This window comes from Cydia pomonella, chromosome 27 (genome assembly GCF_033807575.1).
Source record: "Cydia pomonella isolate Wapato2018A chromosome 27, ilCydPomo1, whole genome shotgun sequence".
In the NCBI taxonomy this organism is placed as follows: Eukaryota; Metazoa; Arthropoda; class Insecta; order Lepidoptera; family Tortricidae; genus Cydia; species Cydia pomonella.
Genome location: NC_084729.1, coordinates 896,599 through 924,326, shown reverse-complemented (window position 1 = coordinate 924,326; position 27,728 = coordinate 896,599). Strand labels below are relative to the sequence as shown.

The 27,728-nt window shown below is 36.6% G+C and overlaps 1 protein-coding gene across 2 annotated transcripts in view; it reads left to right on the top strand.

Moving 5' to 3' along the window:
- The window catches only part of LOC133532467 (Kv channel-interacting protein 4-like), a 77,091-nt gene that overhangs the window by 9,659 nt on the left and 39,704 nt on the right, over positions 1-27,728 (top strand). Inside the window, exon 2 of one of the 2 annotated variants that reach the window (XM_061871162.1) lies at positions 21,291-21,348. In XM_061871162.1, the coding sequence (XP_061727146.1) occupies positions 21,345-21,348 (4 nt within the window). In that variant the 5' untranslated portion in view covers positions 21,291-21,344. Of the gene's footprint in view, positions 1-21,283; positions 21,349-27,728 lie in introns of both variants that reach the window. The other variant, XM_061871161.1, reaches the window with a different exon arrangement.

Genomic DNA, 27,728 nt, shown 5'->3' with positions numbered 1-27,728 from the left:
AATTGACTAAGTCCCACAGTAAGCTCAATAAGGCTTGTGTTCAGGGTACTTAGACAACGATATATATAATATATAAATATTTATAAATACTTAAATACATAGAAAACACCCATGACTCAGGAACAAGTATCCATGCTCATCACACGAATACATGCCCGTACCAGGATTTGAACCCAGGACCATCAGCTTCGTAGGCAGGGTCACTACACACTAGGCCAGACCGGTCGTCAAATTGTATACACAACTTTTTCTACGAGCAATCTAAAATAATACTTTTATTACAATAAAACCTAAATAATAATGAAAATTGTTAAGTATCTCAGTAGACAAAAATTTAGTACAAAAGACATAAACGCGCTTTTCTATGGGAGCGCGACGACACGTGATTACTCATTTTTTATAGTTGTCTACAGCGTATCGAAATGAATATTATAGTTGAGTTGAGATCCCATGAAAAGTACGCAATCAAAGTTTGGTATACGAAATCTTAATTCAACCGTTACAGTCGACGAATAGAAAGTTTTAGTTAATTTCACCATGAATATTCTATACTTGCCTATGTGCAGTTTAGTGTTTAATTCCCTTAATATCATGTATGTTCAGTTACGTAGTTAGGTCCCCTAGGACCCATGTAATGGCTAGACGGTCTTATTCTAGGACATTACATTAAACTGCAGATGGGAAACGTTAGGTACATTGTGCAGCTTTCATCTCAAAGTAAGATCAAATTGAAATCAATTTGTAAGTTCGAATAGAGATTTCTGGTAGCGGTAAGAGCGTGCGACTTGCAATCCAGAGGTCGCGGGTTCAAACCCCGGCTCGTACCAATGAGTTTTTCGGAACTTATGTACGAAATATCATTTCATATTTACCAGTCGCATTTCGGTGAAGGAAAACATCGTGAGGAAACCGGACTAATCCCAACAGGGCCTAGTTTACCCTCTGGGTTGGAAGGTCAGATGGCAGTCGCTTTCGTAAAAACTGGAGCCTACGCCAAATTTTGGGATTAGTTGTCAAGCGGACCCCAGGCTCCCATGAGTCGTGGCAAAATGCCGAGACAACGCGAGGAAGAAGAAGAAGAATAGAGATTTAAACCATAATTTTCGTATACTTTTTTATACTACGTCGGTGGAAAATAAGCATACAGCCCGCTTTATGATAAGCAGTCTCTGTAGCCTATGTACGCCTGCAACTCCAGAGGAGTTACATGCGCGTGTTCCCGTGATAAACCTCTAAAATATACAATTTTCATGAGAAGATTTGATAATTCTAATGTTGGAAATGAGTTTTCTTACGTGTGGAGGACCAAAAGTCTCTGTGGCACCTATCGTATGAATGAATGAAACGTAGCTCACAAACGGAAGGACCAATTTAGATGCGGTTTTTAGTTTACAGTTTCGTAGTTTTAATTTTACTTTAGATTTTATTCTAATTTTGTATCTATGTTTTCGTTTTTAATAAAATACTGTCCACCTACCACTCCACTACCAATTTAAAGCTCTGCGAAACATGTTGAAGGCTGAATAAATAATGAGTGTTTGATAAAATTACCAAACGTGCCGAGTTTGCCCTCGGGCGCAAAGTGAGAGTGTGATGAACTGACGATACGCCCTGATTGGGAAAGTTCTTAATTGTCCTACCTTGTTTTAATATTTACACATGTTTTAGAAAGTAAATATGTACAAAATTGTTTATTAATTAAAAGTGTTTTCACGTCAGCAGCTCTAACAAGGGTAATTTGCTGTTTAAAAATAGTGAGAAAAATCGCGTTTTGCTCAATGAGTGAGACAAAATAACATTCAACTGACCTTTAGATTCCAATGTCATTTCAAAATTTCCTAATACAAGTTCGAAATATTTGGGTTCTATTGTCTTTGTCCCTTTCACGTCATTAGCAAAAAGAAAGAGACAAAAAAGTGCATATGTAATTCAACGGTATATTGACGGTTTATAATAGACCCCCGAAATAAGTCAGACCGCATCGTTCCAAAACACCCTACGAATCTTCATTCGTAATAATTAATTAATGAAACAAAAGTTTAAAATTTAATAAAAACACCATATTTTACGTATTTTATTATACAACCAAAACAATGAACTTATACAAATTTACGCAATTGTTACGCAGTAAATAATTCTACTTAACTACTTTTAACGATCTCTACTATAGTTGACAAATAGTAGTATCTGCAATTAGGACCGTATCTTACAAAGTTTTTTTTTACAAAAAAAAGTTGACGATTGAACTGTCAATTGATTTTCGTTAATTCATTATTTTCGTATTATTTTATTGAAATATCTTTCGTTTTGTTTTATTGCGGTAATTCAAGTTGATTGTGAGAATACCTTCAGAAAACATGAGTGAAATAGTGATTCGTCCGTCTGGGTTACATTTTTTTAGGTTGTATTTTTTGATGGCTTAGGAGCCCCGACAGCGCGAGGAAGATATTCACCTAAAATTCTCAAATCTGAAAGGGGTCTCAGCTGGCCTTTCCTCTTAATATCTAAACAAGTTCGACGGAAACAACCGCAATGACCCTATATTATTAATTAATCGGGCAAGCAAATCTTGTCAGTAGCAAAAGGCGGCAAATTGGAATAAAAAAGCGGCCAAGTGCGAGTCGGACTTGCCTATGGGTTCCGTACCATTTATGAAGTATTAAAAAAAACTACTTACTAGATCTCGTTTAAACCAATTTTCGGTTGAAGTTTGCATGGTAATGTATATCATATATTTTTCATTCTGTTATTTTAGAAGTTACAGGGGGGGGGGGGGACACATTTTATCACTTTGGAAGTGTCTCTCGCGCAAACTATTCAGTTTAGAAAAAAATTATATTAGGAACCTAAATATCATTTCTGAAGACCTATCCATAGATACCCCACACGTATGGGTTTGATGAAATTTTATGACATATTAAAAAAAACTACTTACTAGATCTCGTTCAAACCAATTTTCGATGGAAGTTTGCATGGTAATGTATATCATATATTTTTTTTAGATTTTTCATTCTGTTATTTTAGAAGTTACAGGGGGGGGGCACAAATTTTTTCACTTTGGAAGTGTCTCTCGCGCAACTATTCAGTTTAGAAAAAAAATGATATTAGGAACCTAAATATCGTTTTTGAAGACCTATCCATAGATACCCACACGTATGGGTTTGATGAATAAAGATTTATTGAGTTTCAGTTCTAAGTATGGGGAACCCCCAAAAAATTTTTTTTCTATTTTTGTGTAAAAATCCTAATGCGGTTCATAGAATACATCTACTTACCAAGTTTGAACAGTATAGTTCTTATAGTTTCGGAAAAAAGTGGCGGTGACATAATCGGACAGACAGACGGACATGACGAATCTATAAGGGTTCCGTTTTTTGCCATTTGGCTACGGAACCCTAAAAAGCGCGGGTTAGCAACACTGTAATCTGTTTTAGAATAATTCCAAAATCGCGTGTCATCTGTGCTTTATCTGTGGAATGTAGATAGTGAATGACAGCCATCATGTTTGTTTACATTCTGAATCGTTGCTATTTCAGGAGAAATTTCTGCTGTCACTATTAAATATCAATATATAAAATAAGTTTGTGCATGAACTTAAGCAAAGTCTAGGTGCCTACAATATACAATCACGCTCGTTGATCGTAAATATTTGTAAAATTTGAGATTATGATAATAAAATATTTTGGTTCGATGTAAATTGCTGCTTTTTTTAGCGCAATACCATCGCAATACTACTTTTTGAGTGTTGCCCTACTTCACTTTGCTGTACAATGCTACTGACATACATTGCTTGACAGACTATATATTACGGAAGGTGGAGGTAAGGAAATAAATCTCCATGTACCAAAAAGTGTCATCAAAAAACCATAAATAGGTGGCGCTACAATACCTAGAATACTTGAACACAAAAATCAAATCATAGACAGCGCACTTCACTCCGTCAATAACGCCTAGGTTCTTAGCTACTCTAGCGCTACTCTAAAGAAATTTGGAACTATTATTTATAGCTGACAGCTGGACACTTTTGCAACAGTTCTACCATAAGAGATGTCACTCCATTTAATTCCACACTCCATATTATATATACTCTTTTGATACGACATTTGACATATCATGAGCTCTTGCACATTCCAAAGTGCCACAGATGTTGCAACATATCGCCATTTCGGATAAATTGAGTATATTTCGACGTCCCTTTATAGCGGCCATTTGTAAACACGAACAGATGGAGTGTAAACAGTGTTTCATTTCAACAGGGCGGCGTTCGTAATACAAAAACCTGTCTTTTTGCCAAGCTGTATCAACTATTAAATATAACAATTCTTCCTCAATTGCTCAAAGATTAACTGGAAGAGATCCCTGAAAGGGATAAGTTCGCCTTTGTACAAATGATGTGTGTTCTTTCCTGTTTTATGTTTCTTTTTTGTACAATACAGTGTTTTACTACACTACTAATACTATATAATTCAGCCTATATACGTCCCACTACTGGGCACAGGCCTCCTTTCATGGGTACGTCCTGGACCCGGGTACGTCCTTAAACTACGTCCAAAAGAGAGGTATGGGCATTGTGAATGTCTTCTCGCTTTGTGTGGTAGGGCACAGCCAGTGGATGTCATTTCAGATCTAGAGCAGAGCAGACCTTACAGAAAACCGGAGCCAAATAACACTAGACCCTACTCATAGTGTTGTGTTCCTGCCGGTGAGTAAGGTTGCCAGAGCTCAACGAGGGAGGGGGGGGGGGGAATTCTAGGGTCGGCGACGCGCAAGTGACTCATCTGGAGTTGCGGGCGTACATAGGCTACGGAGACTACTTACCATCAGGCGGGCCGTATGCTTGTTTGCCACCGACGTAGTATTAAAAAAAATGTTCGAGAGGGCTTGGGCTATAGTCCCCACGCTGACCCAATGTGGGTCGGGGATTTCATATACACCTTTTTTTTCCTTCACCATTTGATATTCACCACTAGCTATACGAACCAGGATTTGAACCCGCGACCTGCGGATTGAATCGCTTACTCATAAATATTAATATTTCAGCATACTTGCCAATTTGTTAATATTGTTTTCAACAGTTAGTGTTATTTGAGTTTTGCATGTTTTAATATTAATGTTAATTTCTGAGCAACATAATTGTTATTATTCATTAGTGGAAACTGTTTGGCTTATGAATGTGTAATCTGATTAACTATATGTGTTGTTTTTGCCTGTTTGTTTCCCAAAGGTTTAAATAAATAAATAAATAAATTAAATAAAATAAAAATTAAACCCCCTACGCTATATCTATTCTATTTGAAGCCGATGGTCCCGGGGTTCAAATCCTGGTAAGGGCATTTATTTGTGTGATGAGCATGGATATTTGTTCCTGAGACATGGGTATTTTCTATATATTTAAGTATTTATAAATTATAAAGTACATAAACCGTTGTTGTCTAAGTACCCACAACACAAACCTTATTGAGCTTACTGTGGGACTTAGTCAATTTGTGTAATAATCTATAGTATTTATTATTTATTTATATAACACATTTGACAGTATACAAATAGGTTCAAGTGACATTAAATAATAAATAAATCTGGGGGCACGGCAGTGCCCCCACCAAGTCGAGCAAAAAAGCATGGCCGTACCATCCTTTTCTCGAAGCACTAAATAATTGAATTTACATGTGTTTTCAGGCGATTGAATTTACACGTGTTTTCAGGCGATGGCCAAGTCTCAATATATTTATATAAAACATTAAAGAATTTTAATATTGATATGCGTCACTATAAGATGCTGTTAATTATTACGTAACAACTTAATGCTTCGAGTACGGAGATTCCAGACACAATTGATTTTCAATTGTTATGGACCACGATCGTGGTCTTAGAGACTGGACGTATTAAGACAGAAAGTCGCTTAAGTAGAGACTGAATAAATTAATAACCGACTTGTATTACATGGATCTCACAACTTTTTACCGCAGAACAACTGAGTTGCGAGACTTGGTTTTTTTGACAAGTATTGTTTTTGATGGGATCATTTATTCCAGACAATATCGATCGATAAGTATACATTAATGTTTGCAATAAAAATAAAAAAAAATTAGGTGTATAACATAGATTCAACACTACACATTAACATAAAATTATCTGAGCATTTGATAATTGATAATAAATTAATAGTTTAAAAAATACTAGAAAAACACGCTTATGATACGATATTCCATCATGGAATGCTAGTGCCTATCTTACGGCTTCATCATCAGACCTTGAAACCTAATCGTGGTCAAAGTTCATTACCAGACTTTTCTAACAAATTCAAACACAGCTATGATACGATGTTCCACCATGAAGTTCCGGTTCATATATTTCGGCTCCATATTATTGTATTGTCATCAGAACTACATACAGCTGCCAATTTTCATGACGCTACGATCCTTGGAAGATGGTTAAATTAGTTACCTTAGATTCCATTACATATAGTTACATACAGGTCGACCTAATAAAAGCGTGTTAAAAAAATGGTTGATAATTCATAAATAGGTTATAATAAAATTAATTGATTAATAAATAAAAAAAATTAAAAATTATAAATTTGAAATTACAATTTATACGCTCTAAAGGTATTGCAGACAAATTTTGTTAAAATTAAATTAAAATAAATACGTAAAACCGTAAAAGTACGCGTCATTTTGTCCAAAATATTGCGGTCATTACCACTGCGCGTGATAAATGTCCACATTCCTGTACATGTGATGTGTTAGCACTTATATTATAATTAAAATCGTCCAAAGATTAAATACATTTTACTTTTTACAAGTTTTATTTAACTTACAATGTACCTATGTAACTATATTTGTAGTACGGGTCAAATCTTGCAAGTTAAATTTGACCTACTTCCCGGTTTCCAATGAAGCTGAAAATTTGCATACATATGTAAGTCGGATGACAATGCAATATTATACCATCGAGCTGATCTGATGATGGAGACAGGAGATGGATGGCCATTGGAACCCTGTGATAAAACAACACAATTCAAATGTGTTCGGGGTTTTTCGAATTGTCTCGATGAGTATTAATGGTAAGAAAAGTATAGTTAGCAATAAAAGCTTATACCAAAAATGAAATTCTTGCCAAAAACTTATTCACTCACATATTTTGAGTCATTGATGTGACATATTATGGAGCAATGCTCGGAAACCGGTTAAATTTCCAAACCGTTATCATGTACTTGGCGCAGCACCTTTTAATTTTGGTTTCGCTCGAAAAACCGTTATTCTTAAACTGGTTTTATGAGAACAGTACTTGTCAAATTAACCGATTTAGAACAATAAAAACCGGTTTCTTCCTATGTCAGAGTCTATGTTTACGTGGCACACCACCAGGCCGACCGGCCGTTGCGTCGCTCGTCGAATAAACCGGTTTTTATGTTACAATAAAGTTCTTTAAAAAATCGCGTCCTAAAGTTTGGAGAAAAGCCGAAATAAACCGGTATTTACCGGTATTTAAAAAAACCGGTTCCGAGCCTTGATACATTGACACTTCACGCCAAAGAAAGTGCTGCTATCAACCGTTCTTGTACGTTTTCTTGTGTTTAGGTTCTGCCATCTTGTGGGCTACATTGGAAGCATAACTTCACATTTACACCTCGCGCCAAAAATCTCTCGTCTCCTGTGCTGCCCCCTACAGTTTAGCTTGCTCCCTATACTGTACATATACTTTTACAATACTATCGAATAGGCTAAGCGACTGTATACTTTTTTACAGTACATATGGAGCTACTTTACCCCCCTAGTGCGGTAACTACGTGCGTATGTCGAAAATTTAAAGGGTCATTCATGTACTGTAAAACGTACAATACACGTTTGAAAAGGTAATTCACAAACTCGTGTCTTAAAACACGACCGAAATTTCCCTACTTTTCGCACTTGTATCGTAATATACTATTATTGATATAGGAGGCAAACGAACAGATGCATTGCCTGATGATAAGAAATTATAGTTGCCCATGGATACCTGCAACACTAGAGCGGTTGCAAGTGCTTTGCCTGCCTTTGAGATGCTCGTGTCTTGAAGATTTGAAGGCCGTATCGGTCCGGAATCGCGGGCGACAGTTCATTCCACATTCTGGCTGTAGGAGGAGGTATATCCTCCTTAGTCGCAGAATCTTTTTGCAGTTTTGAATTTGGTTCAGTCAGCGTCAAATACTTTGTAGCAACCAAAGTAGTCAAATAGTTCGGTACACCATATATATTTAGTATGGTGTACCGAACTATTTGACCACTTTGACTGCTACGAAGTATTTGACGCTGACTGTACCTTCTCTGATTCCAATTATAGTTCAAAATACGATTTGAGTTTGCTCTTTTTAAAAGGACATACTATATTAAAAGTAACATACAATTAGTAAGAAGTACAAAGGCGAACTTATCCCTTTGAGGGATCTCTTCCAGTTAAACTTTAAGTAGATGAGAGGAGAGAGTTAAAAGAGGGTGACAAATGCAGCAAACTGTACAAAGGTACAAGAAACATAAAAGGTATAAATACATAGATAATTTATAGGATAAACATGTATTACAACAAAAAGGAATGGGGAAAATATACTAAAAATTGGAAAGAAGTAGAAGAATATAAAGCAACTATACAATAGAAATACACCGTGGGCCAATTAAACCCGACAGATTTCAAAGGTGTATTCTTGACCGCATTTAGAGACTAAAATGTCATACAATGTTTTCTGAAATCGATCTTGTTTTAGAGATAATGACAATTTCTGTGAAAATTTGTTTCTTTTATAACTTAATCAAAAACGCCTTTTTAGCTATGACGCTGCCACTATGTGACTTGGTTTAGACATACCTACTGACAGATATTAAAGTTTTAAAGTAAACTCGCAATTTTCGTCTGTAAATAAAAAAAAAACTTTACTTATTCGTTGTAATATTTTTTTTTCACCAAGGTGTAAAAATAAATAACGTCTCGTGTGCAGAAAACGCAAAAGGAAATTTTTTTTTCGGCAAAAAAACAATTTTTTTTTGGCGAATTTGGCCAAAACTCATATAACATTTTTTGCTCCTTATGACCCCAGGAATGCGTGGTTAAAATCTGTCGGATTTAATTGGCCCACGGTGTATATGCAAATTAATCAGTCAGATTATCACATCTTTAACCTCCCCTTGAGCGACGCAACCGATTGTGCCTGTCTGAGCGAAACAGGTAGCCCAGCCAACGTTACAATCGTTAACGCTCCGTAGCGTAGCGTAGTCATCTCTCTCTATCACTCTTCCTTATTAGTGCGACTGTGACAGTTGCGTTTCGTTCGCCACGGAGCGTGAACGATATGCACATTGGCTACGCGGGCTGGTATATATACAGTATATAAGGGAACTTGACAAACGGCGTGGAGGGCCGCTCTCGGCCCTCGATTTGTAAACTCTCGTATATAAATTACTCCGTTCCGCTACTCTGACAGTTATTCAGCTCATTTTGTACTTCGTAGGCTCTTTAACATATGACTAGAAATTGGGAAAAGTCTAAAAGACAACACAACTTTATTACTTCATATCTTTACGTACAAATAGCCATACATTTGACGTGCCCCTTCCCCGCAAAACGGCAGACTGTTTTGTACAGAAAAGCCGTCTCCAGTTGTTAAATCCTACAAGCTTCGTGTAGTAAACGCCATTTTCCCTTTTTTGGATATGTGGCAAATTTCCTCTGCTGCCGAAAAAAATATTACCACTTCTGGCGGTCTTCCGTTGCAGGACAATGTTTACTCTGTTTTGATGAAAATAGTGCCTGTTTAAGTTTCATAGAAAAGAAACGATTATTCCGTGTTTAATTTCGCGTTGGTGTGGTGCCCCGCCGAGCCCCTGCCAGATGTCACAAAATGTGCAAAATGGAGGCCGTCAGATGTAGTAATTATTTTGCTTTGCTGCGACGGGAATTTGCCACGTGAAAGATTATATAGCATTTTGAAAAAAAAGTCTAAATTAACCGGTTAAAAAAAAACCGGTTTCTTCCTATGACGGTGTATATGTTTACGTGGCACGCAAACAGGCCAACCGGCTGTTGCGTTGGTAGTCGAATAAACCGGTATTTTTAGGTTATAATAAAATTCTTAAATTGTTCGCGTTCTTATAATAGTTCGGTACCCTGCCTGTGAAGCCGATGGTCCCGGGTTCAAATCCTGGTAAGGACATTTATTACTGTGATGAGCATGGATATTTGTTTCTGACTCATGAGTGTTTCCTAAGTATTTATATATTATGTATATATCGTTGTCTAAGTACCCTCAACACAAGCCTTATTGAGCTTACTGTGGGACTTAGTCAATTTGTGTAATAATATCCTATAATATTTATTTATTTATGTATTAAACCGAAATAAACCGGTATTTACCGGTATTTTACAAACCGGTTCCGAGTCTTGTTGTTTACTTACTTACAGTTCTTAGCTGACCATAAAGACTTACCAAGCGCCTCAGTCAAGGTACACATCAAAAATATAAAAATAATTTAAATAATGCATTAAAAGAATAGTTCAATTACCAATATAATTATTATGCAATAGGCAGTTATTTATAAAAAAAAATAACTGAAATAGATGTCATATACGAAAGAAAAAGTGACCAAGGGGAATTGAACCAGTGTCCTCCGCATTTGCGGCAGATGCTCGGTGTCAGATATGCTATCTGTTTATCTGTAGTTTAGGTATCTGTGGCAAGACTGACAACTCTCATCATCAATGATGGCTGTGCTGTGCTTTTACTACTTTTTATAACCTAAGATAATAAGTAATACAAGTGTGTATTAATCTCAATAATTGTTTTATTAACATCAAAACATAACACTCGGCCACGGCGGCATCGGTCGAATTTTCTCAAGTAGTTCTAATAGTTACTTATAGTAGTGTTTCTACTTGAAATAACACGAAATAATATAATTCGATTTTTATCCTAATAGTACTTGCTATTAGTATTGGCGAGAGGTCGCACAGGACCGAGAAAAGTGGCGCTGTCTTGTGTCGGAGGCCAAGTCTCATTTTGGGTCGCTGAGCCAACGGAGTAAGTAAGTAAGTAAGTAGTAGTACTTGCTAAAACAAGTGGCCTAGCGGTAAGACCATGCGACTTGCAATACGGAGGTCGCGGGTTCAAACCCCGGCTCGTACCAATGAGTTTTTCGGAACTTATGTACGAAATATCATTTGATATTTACCAGATTAGTGCGAAATACAATTATTTGTTTGAAAATAGAACGTCTCTTGGGATATTTTATTATTAAAACTTGTATTAATTCATTCGCTGGTGGCCTAGCGGTAAGAGCGTGCGACTTGCACTTGCGAATTGCTTCAAACCCCGGCTCGTACCAATGAGTTTTTCGGAACTTATGTACGAAATATCATTTGATATTTACCAGATTAGTGCGAAATACAATTATTTGTTTGAAAATAGAACGTCTCTTGGGATATTTTATTATTAAAACTTGTATTAATTCATTCGCTGGTGGCCTAGCGGTAAGAGCGTGCGACTTGCACTTGCGAATTGCTTCAAACCCCGGCTCGTACCAATGAGTTTTTCGGAACTTATGTACGAAATATTATTTGATATTTACCAGTCGCTTTTCGGTGAAGGAAATCATCGTGAGGAAACCGGACTAATCCCAACAAGGCCTAGTTTACCCTCTGGGTTGTAAAGTCAGATGGCAATCGCTTTCGTAAAAACTAGTGCCTACGCCAAATCGCCAAACGGATTAGTTGTCAAGCGGACCCCAGGCTCCCGTGAGCCGTGGCAAAATGCCGGGACAACGCGAGGAAGAAGAAGAAGTACTTGCTAAAACAAGAGTTCAAAAAATATTCATCAATATTATATTTATAATATATGTATTTGGATGTATGTGTGTCTTATATTTATAGTGTGTATGTATGTTTGTATTAATGTGATATATATGTAGTTCATAAGTATATTAGTTTGCTTTTCTTTTTAATTCATTTAACTTTTTTTTTCTCTTTGCACCAATTGTAAGTGACTCTTGCCCTATGGTTGACTGGTAGAGAATGCCATTTGGCATTAAGTCCGCCATTTGTACATTGTTGTATATTGTGTAATAAAGTTTAAATAAAGAAATGCTTCATAGTTTGTCCCCTGCATGTAGCACTGTGTATCGTATCAAACGCATCAGTAAACACGGGTGGACGATTTATCACACAGTGGTCCTGCTGCGGACAAAAACAAATATTGCTCGTGTGTCCGCAAAAATGGACTCGGAGTGCGTTAATATGAATTACTTTTGTATTACGTACCTATATAAGGTTATTTTTATCTTCTTCTTCTTCCTCGCGTTGTCCCGTCTTTTTGCCATGGCTCATGGCTAAACTACCTGTAAACGAGTAAATGCAAATACAAAAAAATATCGGGTAGTTCCTAAAACTTTCAGATTTATCCGACATTCTGAAGTACAGTAGAATCCGGATATAACGACCTTCAAGGGACCGGCGATATTATGTCGTAATAACCGGATGACGTATAAAACGGATACTATTTACATATGTATGTAATTATGTATTAAACCGAACTTGAGTAAATAATATCGACGCTAAAAACGGTTAGTCGTTATAAGCGACGTCGTTATAAATGAATTCTACTGTATTAGAATTAAATTAATTTTTAACACGCAGAAACGTCTGCGAGCGATGCTACTAAGCTTAGAATAAATTTGAAAATATAAATAATACTGCCCTGGGTGAGACTAGAACTCACGACCTCTGGATCGATACTCCAGCGCTCTGCCAACTGAACCACCAAGGCCTCATCCATAGCCAGCGAATCTTTGCACCGTACGTTAGCAAACATTCAATAAATTTGTCAAAAAACCTTAACAAATTTTACATTTAAACCTTCCTCGAGAAACGTTCTATCGATAGGTGAAAACCGTATGAAAATCTGTTCAGTATTTTTTGAGTTTGTTCGACATGCACGCAGCGAATAGGGAATATTACGTGAAACTCTGCGTAGGGGGCGCCACTACCACAATCCATCACAAATAGAGGGATCGCGAAACAAGAAAATTTCGGCAATTATCGAAAAGAGGCAGATAACTTAATTTAGTTTTTCATGTTTCCCGGTAGGCCCTTTGTAAACAAACCGCCTTGATGCATCAATGTCATATTTTATTATCTGTGAAAACTTGTCAAAAAACAGTTTAAGGCACAGTATGTATAAGTTACTCTATGGTTTACGAAAGGTGCTAGTACTGCACTCTGGCGGCAGAACATTGCAGTAATACAGGGAGTATAGCGGTCGCTTCCGTAAAAGCAAACTTCTGTCATTCAAAAATGCACAGAAAGAGAGATAGATTGCACTTTATAGTCTGTATCTTTAGGTATTTAAAAAAAGGTAAACAAACAATTTGTAAATTTTCGGGTAGTTTTAATATTTATTGGATAACCAACCTAATACAAAACCGCCTGGATCTGTCACTGAACGACCTGACTTTAAACCTACTTTATTTGATCATGTAATGTTTTCATCTACCCTCAACTGCCTTAAGGAGCCATTTGAGGGTAGATTTTGTTTACCTTTTTTTAAATACCTAAAGTTACAGACTATAGGTGGGGTCGACTCGCTACAAAACACACCTACATTAAAAATTTCGTATAAATATATCTGATACTTTTCGAGTATAATGGCTGCGACGGACGGCCAAGCGGACATGACGAAACTATAAAAGTTTCGTTTTGCTACGGACCCCAAAAAAAGGGAAACGAAAAGGAAAGGAAGGAAGGTTAGGAAGGGGGAAGGGGAAATACAAAACGCTGTTTTGGCAAGTATAATTAAGCAAAAATCAGCCCGGGCAATTTTATTAAAAAAGTACGTTAATTCGAACGTTTAATTAAATAATAATTAGCGAGGGTCCAGAGTTGTTTACTGTTTGTGTTGTTTTTTGCTTAATCAATCATAAACAATGCGTTTTTCTGTGTACAAAATACGGTCAAAGAATTTAATTTAAGTACCATTTTGTACCTTGTCACAGTGGCAATAGCATGAGGTCTCGAACGACTTCCATATGGGTTGTCACTGTGTCAAGGTACGAAGTGGTACTGACATCAAATACTTCGGCCCGATTCGAAGAATGAAATACTATAACGATAAGTTCTGGTTTAGATAAGTTAGTTAAAAAGCGGTGGTAGCCGATTTGATATGACGTCCGACTTTCAATCCGGAGGTCGTGGGTTCAAATCCTGGCTCGTACCAATGAGTTTTTCGGAACTTATGTACGAAATGTCATTTGATATTTACCACTAGCTTTTCGGTGAAGGAAAACATCGTGAGGAAACCTGCACACATCTGCGAAGAAATTCAAAGGTGTATGTGAAGTCCGCATTGGGCTAGCGTGGGGACTATAGCCCGAGCCCTCTTGCACATGAGAGGAGGCCTGTGCCCAGCAGTGGGTCGTATATAGGCTGAATTATTATTATTATATATTAGATAAGTTCTCATTTAGATATCGTTTGTATGTCGTATAATTGTCAGAAGCAGCTCGATTCGGGCAACCAATGTGACTTTAACGTTAGAAATAACGTAGATAGATCTTACTGGGATCACAGCGGAACCGAAATAAAGGTCAATTTTGACATGTCGTTTGGTTATTGATCTTTTAAAGATCTTTCCAAGATCTTAAACGTGTCTTAATCATTCTTCGAATCGGGTCATTTGACTGTACAAGATGTAACTAGAATACGTAAATTGTATGAATTTTATGAGTGATTTATGCGGTAGAAAATTATAACACGATTTATAAATAAGCGTCAATTTAAATTGGCGAAATTTAAATTCACATAACATATTTTCTATCCAGAAATGCGTGGTTAAAATATTTGGGGTTCCTCCTGTTACACTGTGTGTTTAAAGAACGCCATATGACGATAATGTTATAGCTCATAACACTGAATGATATCTTTTTTATGGCTATATTTAGTGTTAGCTTAGTGTATACTTAATCCAGTTAACGAGGAACTGTAAAAGTAAAAAAGTAAAATTTTATTAGTTTAGAAAAAAATGATATTAGAAACCTCAATATCATTTTTTAAGAACTGTCCATATATACCCCACACGTATGGGATTGATGAAAAAAAAATGAGTTTCAGTTCTAAGTATGGGGATTGGGGAACTCCCAAAATTTATTGTTTTTACTTTCTTGTTTCGTGTGAAAATCTTAATCCGGTTCACACAATACATCTACTTATCAAGTTTCAACAGTATAGTTCTTATAGTTTCGGAAAAAAGTGGCTGTGACATACGGACGGACAGACAGACAGATATGAAGAATCCATAAGGGTTCCGTTTTTTGCCATTTGGCTACGGAACTCTAAAAATATAAACTCGATAAAATTATTTTAATGCCATTAATCTCGATAAAATTATTTTAATGCCATCTGCCTGTAATGAATTTAAAAGCCGTAGCTACACTTTTCACTATCACAAATAAAAATTTAAAACACCTGTCTTTTAAATATCCTTTAACTTGAACGTCCATCTTAAGGGGCTTTTTGTGATCTGGCCTAGTGGATAGTGACCCTGCCTATGAAGCCGATGGTCCTGGGTTCGAATTCCGGTAATTTACTAGTGATGACCACATAATATATTTTTTGCTGCGTCATGGATGTTTTCTATGTATTTAAGTATTTGTATATTACATATATAGTTGTCTGAGTACCCACAACACAAGCCTTCTTGGCTTACCGTGGGATGTAGTCAATTTGTTTATAACTGTCCCCATTATTTATTTTATTTTATTTTATTTTAGTATATGGAAAACCAACAGCGCTATATATATCTAGAACTTCCAATAGAATTACAGAGCCAATTACAGGTTCTCACTTATAAAAATACAATAAATTATAAAAAGTTATAATTTATTTATTATTTAGTAGTATATTTATTTATTTATTTATTGAATATATGTATGTATGTCACTTTCTTGCACGTAAACAAGTTTACACACAGTAGACATAACAAACTAAAAGATGTAAGTATATGTACAAATGTATTAATTTGAGTTATGTTTTCATTTGTATTGTTTGAGTATGTTGTTACTTTGTATTTTCATTTGTTTTGTAATATCGCAGCTACTGCCTTGGTAGTAATACTGTATCTAACACTGTGTATCTAAATTGAACAATAAAATAATAGTACATTACGATACAAGTGCGAAAAAAAGGAAATTCGAAACGAGTGGCGATAAATTAAAACACCACCGAAGGGAGTGTTTTGAATCGACACGAGTTGCGAATTGCCTATATTCGCACATGTATCGTACAACGTTTTACAGTACATATTGGCCTTTAAATGTTCGACATAGGAACGTAATATGCTAATTTTCGCACTAGTGCTATAAAGTAGCACCATATGTACTGTAATAGTACATTACGATACAAGTGCGAAAAATAGGAAATTCGAAACGAGTGGCGATAAATTAAAACACGACCGAAGGGAGTGTTTTAAATCGACACGAGTTGCGAATTACCTATTCGCACATGTATCGTACAACGTTTTACAGTACATATGGCCCTTTAAATGTTCGACACAGTAACATAATATGCTACTTCTCGCACTAGTGCTATAAAGTAGCCCCATATGTACTGTAAATAAATAAACAGTACCTCTTAATTATAACCCCGTACCCATTTCCACCCAATATACTTAACCATTCCGTCCCGGCATCGATCCCCGATACCGGAACCGGATATTGACCGGCGCCGGACGCGGGCCCGGTTTTATTCGGACGATGATATATTTATGATCGGCCCATCCGATTTGGAGGACAGGGTTTTGGGAATCCTTGATATGAAACGTGTATACAAAGTTACTTGGTCATTCTCAAATTATATGACTGCGGTCAAAAATTTAATACTTTAAACTCTCGCATTTTGTACACATATTTATGTCATTAACGGGTCTAAAGCGCTGGTGGCCTAGCGTTAAGAGCGTGCGACTTGCAATCGGGAGGTCGCGGGTTCAAATCCCGGCTCGTACCAATGAGTTTTTCGGAACTTATGCACGAAATATCATTTGATATTTACCAGTCCATTTTCGGTGAAGGAAAACATCGTGAGGAAACCGGACTAATCCCAACAAGACCTAGTTTACCCTCTGGGTTGGAAGGTCAGATGGCAGTCGCTTTCGTAAAAACTAGTGGCTACGCCAATTCACGGGATTAGTTGCCAAGCGGACCCTAGGCTCCCATGAGCTGTGGTAAAATGTCGGGACAACGCCAGGAAGAAGAAGAAGATATTATACAAGGTGCCCGTGAGTATTGCGACAGATTTTAACGGTGCGTTCCTGATGGCAACAGAAGCAAAAAATGTTGTATGACTTTTTGTGAAATTGGCGAAACTAAATTTTTTTTTTCTTTTTTGAACACTCCTGTATATAAAATGTAATTTTTATTGATAAACACATAACCTAAAATTAACTAAAAAGTTTTTATTTTATTTGGGAGTTGCCTCTCGAATACATTTTTTTTAATTTTTCGATGTCAATCAATAGGTATATCCAGACTACACCTCAAAGTGGCAATACCGCAGTCAAAAATGTGTTTTGTACCTACCGACCTATGGCGAAAAAATAATTTAGAAAAACTTTTAATTATCTCTGAAACTAGGCCTAATCCAGAAAATTTTATATGACATTTTAGTTTCTAAATATTACCAGGGATGCTTAGTTAAAATGTCTCGCAATGCTCATGGGCACCTTGTATTTATGGTTGCCTAAGCACCACAACACAAGCCTTCTTGAGCTTACTGTAGGGCTTACAAGGAAGGGTACCCAACTGTCCGACTCCGATTTGATTCATTTTGATATATGTTATAGAGTAGTCTAAAATAACGGACACGTATTTTTTTTAGCTGCCCAAACTCAACCTGTTAGGAGAAAATGGCCTTCAAAGTACTAAAAAGTTACTAAATCTTCTAACTCCTATAGAAAGTGATGCTCAAGCAACTTGCTAGTTAATGGCTGGTTTGAGTATATGTTTGAAAGCAGCATAAAATAATGAGCACGTGTTTTGTTATATTTGCTTAAACTCAAGTTTCCTAAAAAAATACCTGTCTTTATGTGTAACTTTAGCGATAAGATATTATAAAACTTAGAATGTCGATTTTTTTAGGAAAAAATGAATTTTTGCCGATATAAAAAAACACGTGCTCATAATTTTTTGCTGCTTTCAAACATATACTCAAACCAGCCATTAACTAGCAAGTTGCTTGAGCATCACTTTCTATAGGAGTTAGAAGATTTAGTAACTTTTTAGTACTTTGAAGGCCATTTTCTCCTAACAGGTTGAGTTTGGGCAGCTAAAAAAAAATACGTGTCCGTTATTTTAGACTACTCTATAACATATATCAAAATGAATCAAATCGGAATCGGACAGTTGAGTACCCTTCCTTGTTAGTCAATTTGTCTAACAATGACCAATATTTATGTATTATTCATAACACAAGTTTAATGAAAATGTATATTATTTACAAAACTTTTCTTAGACAGCTAAAAAATAACCTCCATATTTGTCACGATGAAACTTTTCTTTTCCAAGTTCGTCAACTGAAATTCAGGAGTTTTGTGTTTTCAGAACGCAGACGGAAATAAAGTAAAACTGAGCTGGATAAAATTTCGGAGGAAAATTAGGTTTTTTCTTAACAAACTTTAAATTAAGTACATACATATACAGAATTCAGGGTTATAGCTTTTTTTCCGACAAGAAAAAAATGTTTATTATTTAAAAAAAACGTTAAAGTTGCAGCATCAAAAGTAACGGATCATGGTTCGTAGTCAAGATTCCAATCATTTACGCTCCGTAACGAACGAAACACAACTGTCTCTGGCACTAATATGGAAGAATGATAGAGAGGGTGTATTCCCATCTCTGCCCGCCCCACGTGACCACCGCCATACAAGAGGCGGGCACAGATGGAAATGATTTGTATGTAGCGCCTATTCCCATCTGTCCCCTCCGGGCACAGATACGCCATAGAGAGATTACCGTATCATTCGCTACGGAACGAACGATTGACATCTTGGCTAAGCACCCATGGTACTTATCCAACATACCAATCGATAACGCTCCGTAGCATAGCGTAGTCATCTCTCTCTATCACTCTTTCATATGAGTGGGACAGTGACAGTTTCGTAAATAATTCCCAGATAACAGTTTCCTTGTAACAAGCAGAAAAGTCTGTGAACGATGCTATTAAGGTGCAGGGTAGGGCAAGACATTCTCCATACACTCCAAAACTTACTACTTACTCCGTTGGCTCAGCGACCCAAAATGAGACTTGGCCTCTGACACAAGACAGCGCCACTTTTCTCGGTCCTGTGCGACCTCTCGCCAATTGTCGACTCGAAGCTCGCGCAGATCCGCCTCCACCATGTCGCTCCAGCGATACCAAGGGCGTCCGATAGGACGTCCTCCTGCTAGGCGACCCAGGTACGCTCTTTTTACGTTCCGATCTTCGTCCATTCTCTCAAGGTGGCCCAACCAACGGAGTCTGTGGGCTTTACTTTCTCCCATGATATTAGGTTCAGCCACTAGGTCTTCAATCTCACGGTTCTTAAGGAATGTCCAACTTCCATCCGGTCTTCGTTTGGGGCCCAGTATTTTACGGAGGATTTTCCTCCCGGCAAAACTTGTGCAAGTTTTATTCGTTCGTTTTGGCACTATAGCATTTCATTTCATTTTTTTGCTTTTATATATTGGATATACGCAGAACTTGATGTAGAAATTTTATTTTATTAAAAAAAATACACTAATGAACTACACATACTGAAGGCACACACACTGACTGAAGGCACTAATGAAGGGCAACCTTCCACTGACACTAAAGCGCAAACTCGTCGACATGTGTATCCTGCCTATCCTAACCTACGGCGCCCAATCCTGGTCATTAACGGAAGCCCAGAAGTCCCGACTCAAGATTTGCCAGCGAGCAATGGAGCGCAGCATACTAGGAGTTCGGAGAACCGATCGAGTTAGGAACACCGAACTGCGCTCCAGAACTGGTATCATAGATGTGGGTGTTAAGGACGCTAAGCTTAAGTGGGGTTGGGCAGGACACGTCTGCCGTATGCACCCGGATCGGTGGGCCAAATTGGCTACCGAATGGACACCGCAGATTAGCCGGGGCAGAGGCAGACCAAAAAAGAGATGGCGGGATGACCTCGACGCTTTTTGCAGAGACTGGCGGGAACATACTTCAAACCGTGATTAGTGGCGGAAAAAAGGGGAGGCCTTTGCCCAGCAGTGGGACACAAAATAGGCTATTAAAAAAAAAATACATCAAGCCCTAGCTAACAGAAAAATAAGTATATTTACCAAAAATAATAACTGTAGCGGAAACACAAACGAAGAAAAACGCGCACAAAGTTTGTATGGAAAGAGCTTGCCCTACCCTTCGCCTTAAGCTTAGAATAAATTTAAAGCAGATAATTTTACTGTCTCGTGTGAGACTTGAACTCACGACACTGGATCGCTGGCCCTACCATCAAAGCTACCAAGACCTCAAAGGACAGCAAATATAAACTTCATAACTAAACTATATAAATACTACACTTCGTATAACTTTTGGAGAAATCGCAAAGCGTCTGGTTGATGTAACTGGTGACCGCGAAGAGCTGGCGGCTTCCTCGCACAACGTATCAGCATTGCGATACAATCCTTGGTACAATGCCTCAAGGGTCCATTTTAGATATAAGCTAGTTATAGTAATCCTCTGTATATATCCATTATGTATATTGTTATTGTAAATAAAATTTATTTATAAATACTCATACATTATAGGTACTTTTATACTATATATAATGTAAACTAAATCGTGCTTTCTTATTATGAATTAATCTTCTTCTTCTTCCTCGCGTTGTCCCGGCATTTTGCCACGGCTCATGGGAGCCTGGGGTCCGCTTGACAACTAATCCCAAGATTTGGCGTATACACTAGTTTTTACGAAAGCGACTGCCATCTGACCTTCCAACCTAGAACGTAAACTAGGTCTTGTTAGGATTAGTCCGGTTTCCTCACGATGTTTTCCTTCACCGAGAAGCGACTGGTAAATATCAAATGATATTTCGTACATAAGTTCCGAAAAACTCATTGGTACGAGCCGGGGTTTGAAGCAATTCGCAAGTGCAAGTCGCACGCTAGGCCACCAGCGAATGAATTAATATAAGTTTTAATAATAAAATATCCCAAGAGACGTTCTATTTTCAAACAAATAATTGTATTTCGCACTACATAATCTTACAAGTTATCAGTTAATAGTGAGATAAAATCAACCAGACCTACAGGATATTGCGACGTCGACCGTAACCAGACATGGGTAAGTACTTTATCAATCTTATGTATATGTCGCAGCCATCTGGTTAAGTTAGCCAGCCAATTAGTCGCCGAGGCCTATAGGAAATCACTCAATGTTTAACAAATTGGCGTATTGATAGTCAGATGTTTGAAAACGACTGGTTCGTTTAACCAAATGATATAAATGAAACCTAAAATAAATAAATTGACAATATAATAGTAACCTAACCGACAAAAATAATTCATCAATGTCCTAATTAACTAAATGACTACGCGACGTTCAGTCATTTGGTTGAAAGCCATTACGCGACGTTCAGTCATTTGGTTTCATGTTGCGATCAATGACTTGGCTGGTTGTTCTTCATCCAAATAATCTTCTGGCTAATTTAACCAGTTTGCTGCGACATACATAGCTCGAGAAAGCTCTTTGACGACTGGCTTGGCTTCGTGGGTAGTGACCCTGCCTACGAAGCTGATGGTCCCGGGTTCAAATCCTGGTAAGGGCATTTATTCGTGTGATGAGCATGGATATTTGTTCCTGAGTCATGGGTGTTTTCTATGTATTTAAGTATTTATAAATATTTATATATTATATATATATCGTTGTCTAAGTACCCTCAACACAAGCCTTATTGAGCTTACTGTGGGACTTGGTCAATTTGTGTAATAATGTCCTATAATATTTATTTATTTATTTATTCTTTTATTCTTTAAAAACCGATGAGAAAGTTACATTTTATCCACAAGAGTGATAAAATCTGATGTAAATTTTGAGTTCTTTCGTCATATTTAATACCGGTCATTAGTGTTAAATTTATTATTCCTGCTTGTGATATTTTACCTATACAGTTAATATAATGCTGTGTGAACAAATTTAGTATTTCACTCTGAAGCAAAGTTTATTCAACCCACGTGTCTTGAAACCCTCGCAATGCTCAAAATTTCACTTTTTGAATCCTTCGCTTGCACGGGTATCTGGTTAAACAAATAACTATTACCTATTTTCTTTAATTCTTCTTATAAATACCATTGCCTATTACTTATTCCGTGCCTACTCTGTGTAGGCTGGCTAAATATTCGATGATTTATTACCGTCAAGAAACTCCGCCATAACTTATTTGCGGTCGCACTCTGAAGTCCCTGAAATAGTGATGTGTTGCTCAAACAGAATAATAATACTATTAGGAATATAAGAACAAATTAAATAATTTTCATAAATAGGGTTGTTTCCAATTTTTCGAAACGCTCGTATTACGTTCTATATTAACTGAAAGTTGCCCTAAAATTCAATTTTTATACTAAAAACGGCTTTAAATATGTTAAATTAACAAAATATATTTTGACAGATGCTTTCGCGCCCAAAACGCTCTTTGAAAATTGTGTGACGTCACAGTTTACGGTTTGACACATAACTACATACGCACGTAGAAGATACGAACTGTCAACTGACATTTGTCATTTGTTGTTTATCGCCTAACTGTCAACAGTGTCAATCCGAGAGTTGTGACGCCATCAGAATCTTCAATGACGTTTCGAGTTTGGTCACGTGACGTGTGCCAAAAAATATTTTAAATTAAATATTTACAAAAATATGCTCATTACAGGTCCCCTAAAAGTAGTTTAACATGTTCTTATAATCCAAAAGAATTTATTGGGATACAATTCTGCCCTAAGATTTGTAGATGGAAACAACCCTATTGATTTGTTTTTATTTCAAGTAGAAACACTACAACATAAATTATACACTGAAATAAATGTCATATACCAAGAAAAAATGACCAAGGCCGCCTGTGCCCCAGGCTGGAATCGAACCAGCGTCCTCTGCTATCGCGGCAGGTGCCTGAGCCACTCGGCCACCGGGTCACAGCGGCATAGGTCGAATTTTACCAAGCATATGCATTTCTTACTGAAGTCTTGTGGCGCCCTCTGGCCAACCCCGTGGTAGAACCCGGACCCGGGTACGTCCTTAAACTACGTCCAAAAGAGAGGTATGGGCATTGTGAATTTCATCTCGCTTTGTGTGGTAGGGCACAGCCAGTGGATGTCATTCCAGATCTAGAGCAGAGCCCAACTGGGGAAGTACCTCCACCTTGCAGAAAACAGCAGCCTAATAACACTAGACCCTACTCATAGTGTTGTGTTCCTGTCGGTGAGTAAGGTTGCCAGAGCTCAACGAGGGGGGGCGGGTTTAGGGTCGGCAACGCGCATGTAACTGCTCTGGGGTTCAGGCGTACATAGGCTACGGAGACTGCTTACCATCAGGCGGGCCGTATGCTTGTTTGCCACCGACGTAGTATTAAAAAAAAATGGTATGGTTCGAACGGGTGTGTAATGATTTTAATAGTAACAAGTTGCGAAATTTCATTTTGCATAATTTGAATTGCATAATTTTGAAATGCAGAAATTATGATTTGGTATAAAAACAAATACAATAAAAAAGATTTGCATAATTTCGAAAGTAATTATAGTTTAGTAGCATAGTAATGTATTTGCATAACAGGCAACCAGTATAATGTTCACTTTGTATACTATTTTATACTCAGAACGTGTTTTATTCATGAAAACCAACAGCATAATATTGAAGGTGTGGTTTCACAATCAAACCACGGCAAATCGTTCATAAACTTTATTTGATTGAGTTTGCTGAAAGTTTAACAACACTGAATTACTAATTAATAAAAAACTTAAACATTATATTTGCATGGAACATAATCGATTTTTCTAAGCGTCAAACTGACCTACATCCATACTTTACCTCTGTCGACATATATCATTTTACCGCAAAGCAGCGGCCAGTGTGAGTTGAAACCTCTGTGGTTCCTAAGGGATTCAGATAAACTTCATATAAACGTCTAGTGAAAATGAACAAGCAAAAATACAATTTCCGAGACATATGGTTCTGCCCATATGGTCGCAGTTCTACCTAACACTCCTCCTCGCTTCGCTCGTCGTCGTACCTAACGGCGACCAGCTTTAAAGTTGAAAAGGTAGATTGTTATATAATTTAATAGTTTGATTGACACCAAGTATATCATAGAAGACTATGTCACCATTCGTTAAAATTTAGTACTATATTTTAATTATTATACGAAATGTATGTTATAACAAGTAAAATTATTTCTAAGGATTGTTATAAAGAATGTTTTTATGATTATAGAGCATTCTGTCATTAAATTAGTATGACTAACAACTTTATATGTTTTGTTTTTATACATAATGTTTATTATGAGTTTCAATAGTAGTTAAATGAAATTATGCTAAAAGTTTGTATTAAAATTGAACGGCACCCGGTTCGAACGTCTAACTGGATCAACTTAGGTGATTCCAAGCTAGCGAGAGAGATGACGCTGCCAATCACTAATATTATTATTGTTATTTTTTCTTAGTTTATGACATTTATTTCAGTTCAAAATAATAATGTATATACACCGTGTTTTTTTTTTTATTTGCGTTAATTTCAAGGGTACATTCCTGAGCTTAAATTAAGTAACTTTCTCAAAGACACCGGTTTTCTAATTAACTCCATTTCGGAGATAATCAATATTTTATTTTTATCTTATAAATCCCTTACGTGTACACTTACCTTAGGGCCCGTTCACATATTGATTAGTGTTTAGTACGGGTTAATACATTCGCTACTAAACGTAAGTACTATCTCGGACGATCGATTTTCGAAATGACATTGATATGTCACAGTTTTCAATTGTTTGATTGAGATAATTGTAATGCCCGTGCAACAACAACGCTATATGCAACATTTAATTACTTTTTATAACAAAAAAAAAGTTTAAAAAATAAATTTTTTTTTTTTTTTGGAAAATGAACTATGTCATGTAGTTTCCTTAACCGTACTTACCAATACCCCGAAGTTAACGGAATTCAATAAAAACACGGTGTATACACTGTTGAAAGTCCAGTAACACCTCTGTACCCTCAGCTCTCACACCGATGTTGCTCTTAAGCCATCTTACATGTCACTTTTTGCGGGGACCCATCTTGTGAGGGCGAGTCACCGTCTGCCGGAAATAAAATTGCATACCGCTTTATTAGGCAGGCGTCCAGTTTTATATTTGTTTTGTTTGTGTGTGTCTATTAAGCATGTATTGTCTATTCGAACACGTCACAACCACACATAACAAGTGACTTACTTAAGTTTTTAACCTATACCTCTCTTTTGGACGTAGTTTAAGAGGGTAAGTAATAGAACGTATACAAACCTATAATATATCACTCTGAATGTATACATTCAATTTGTATAATTTTGATCGGAATAACATTCAATTGCAATAACATGCAATATGTATAACAACGAATTCTATAATTGTAAATTGTATAATAAACACTACATATATCATTGTTTACGATAACATTAGAAAGGTATAACGTTGAAATAATATAACATACAAAACAAATATCATACATTAAAAATAATAATAATTAATTCTGGTGCTAATTTCTTTATCTAGAGGGTCACAGTTCTAACCTAACCTAACCCACTTTTCTGTTAACAGTTTCTTTTTCCGAAGCCTCAGAGTTCTAACCTAACCTGCTACCTATTCTGGAAACAATTTATTTATTTAGGGGGTCACAGTTCTAACCTAACCTAACCCACTTTTAGCAGTTTTTTTTCTAGTAGTGTGTTCTATGAGGTTTGAAATTCTAGTTCATCCTACTAATTTTACTACTTCATTATATAAGATGATATTTATATTTTAATATGTATATATTATGACAGTTATATGAAATGAGCTTAACTTATATGTATATTATACCAAACAGCCATATGTATGTCGTATGTTATATTATTTTTATGTTATACTAATTGAAAGTATACGTTTACTTTATTATACATAAGATTAGTATACATTTTTAACGTTTGTAAACTGAAATTATTCCAAAAGTGCGTATATATTATAGGACGCACCCAGTTTAAGAACGTACCCGGGTCCTTTAAGGACGTACCCGGGTCCCGGGGGAAGCTAGATGTAGACTACGAAAATAATAGTATTTTTGGTAACAAAACCGTTGTATGGAGTGAGCACTCTTGGTCTTCTTAATTCTCTTTGCTATGAGACACGGCACACAGCTTGTGTGCCTTGACGTATATTTTAATAATATTAAATCCATTAATAATATTAAATCTAGGAAATTCTAAAGTTCCTAAGTAAGACAAGACGATGGACAGAGTTAGCTAAGCATTCTTGTATAGTTAGTTGAATAAAGTTTAACACAACTTTCCATGAAATATGTAAGGGTTATTCCAGTAAGTATACAAGTATTTTTATAGGTATAACAAAGAAGTCATAGCACACCAAAACACCAGTCAAGTGCGAGTTCGTTTTACTCGCGCACCGAGGGTTCCGTACAAACTTTGAATTATCTCGTGTAACCATAAAGGCGAAAGACTTTTGAACAGAAGTACCTATACTAAGTATATTTGTGTACAGCGCCATCTATCGGCAAATTTTCTAACTAATTTGCGCGATGTAATGCACGTATGTTGGTTTTTCGAGGATAATTCTCAATCATGTGAACCGATTTCAAAAACGGTATTTTTTTTTACATTTTCCTTCATAAATCACTTTTTTTTCTCTATGAAGAGGGGGCAATATTTCAAAGTCTGGTGACTTTTGTTCATATTGGGCATTTCCCATAACAAAAAAATAAAATAAAATAAATACTTTCATTGTGTCTGAGTTAGCGTTGTTCATAACTATTCCAAAAATCGATAGCTTAAGTGGTTCTCGAGATATTTAGCGATATGACAGACAGACAGACGGACGGACGGACAGAGTCGCATCATAAGGGTTCCTTTTGTACCTTTTTGGTACGGAACCCTAAAAAGATCGGTATTGATACTTATTTATGTGTTGCGCTTAGCCAACGTGCCAATTTTTAACGCTTTGTGGCATAGCTTAGTCATGTCTCTCTATCACTCTTCCAACAATCGCAAACAATACTGTCAACTAACCCAAAATTAATTAATTTGACGACCGGTTTGGCCTAGTGGGTAGTGACCCTGCCTACGAAGCTGATGGTCCCGGGTTCAAATCCTGGTAAGGGCATTTATTCGTGTGATGAGCATGGTAATTTGTTCCTGAGTCATGGGTGTTTTCTATGTATTTAAGTATTTATAAATATTTATATATTATATATATCGTTGTCTAAGTACCCTCAACACAAGCCTTATTGAGCTTACTGTGGGACTTAGTCAATTTGTGTAATAATGTTCTATAATATTTATCTATAAACCTAGAATATATTATGCTGAAGCGATCGACATCAAAATCAAAGTGATTTGTTAAGATTTAGTTAGTGAAAAACGTTTTCTCCCGAAACGGAATTTCATAGAAAAAGTACCGTTAGTTCGCTAGGATCGCGAAGCTATTCTTCCCTCTTAAG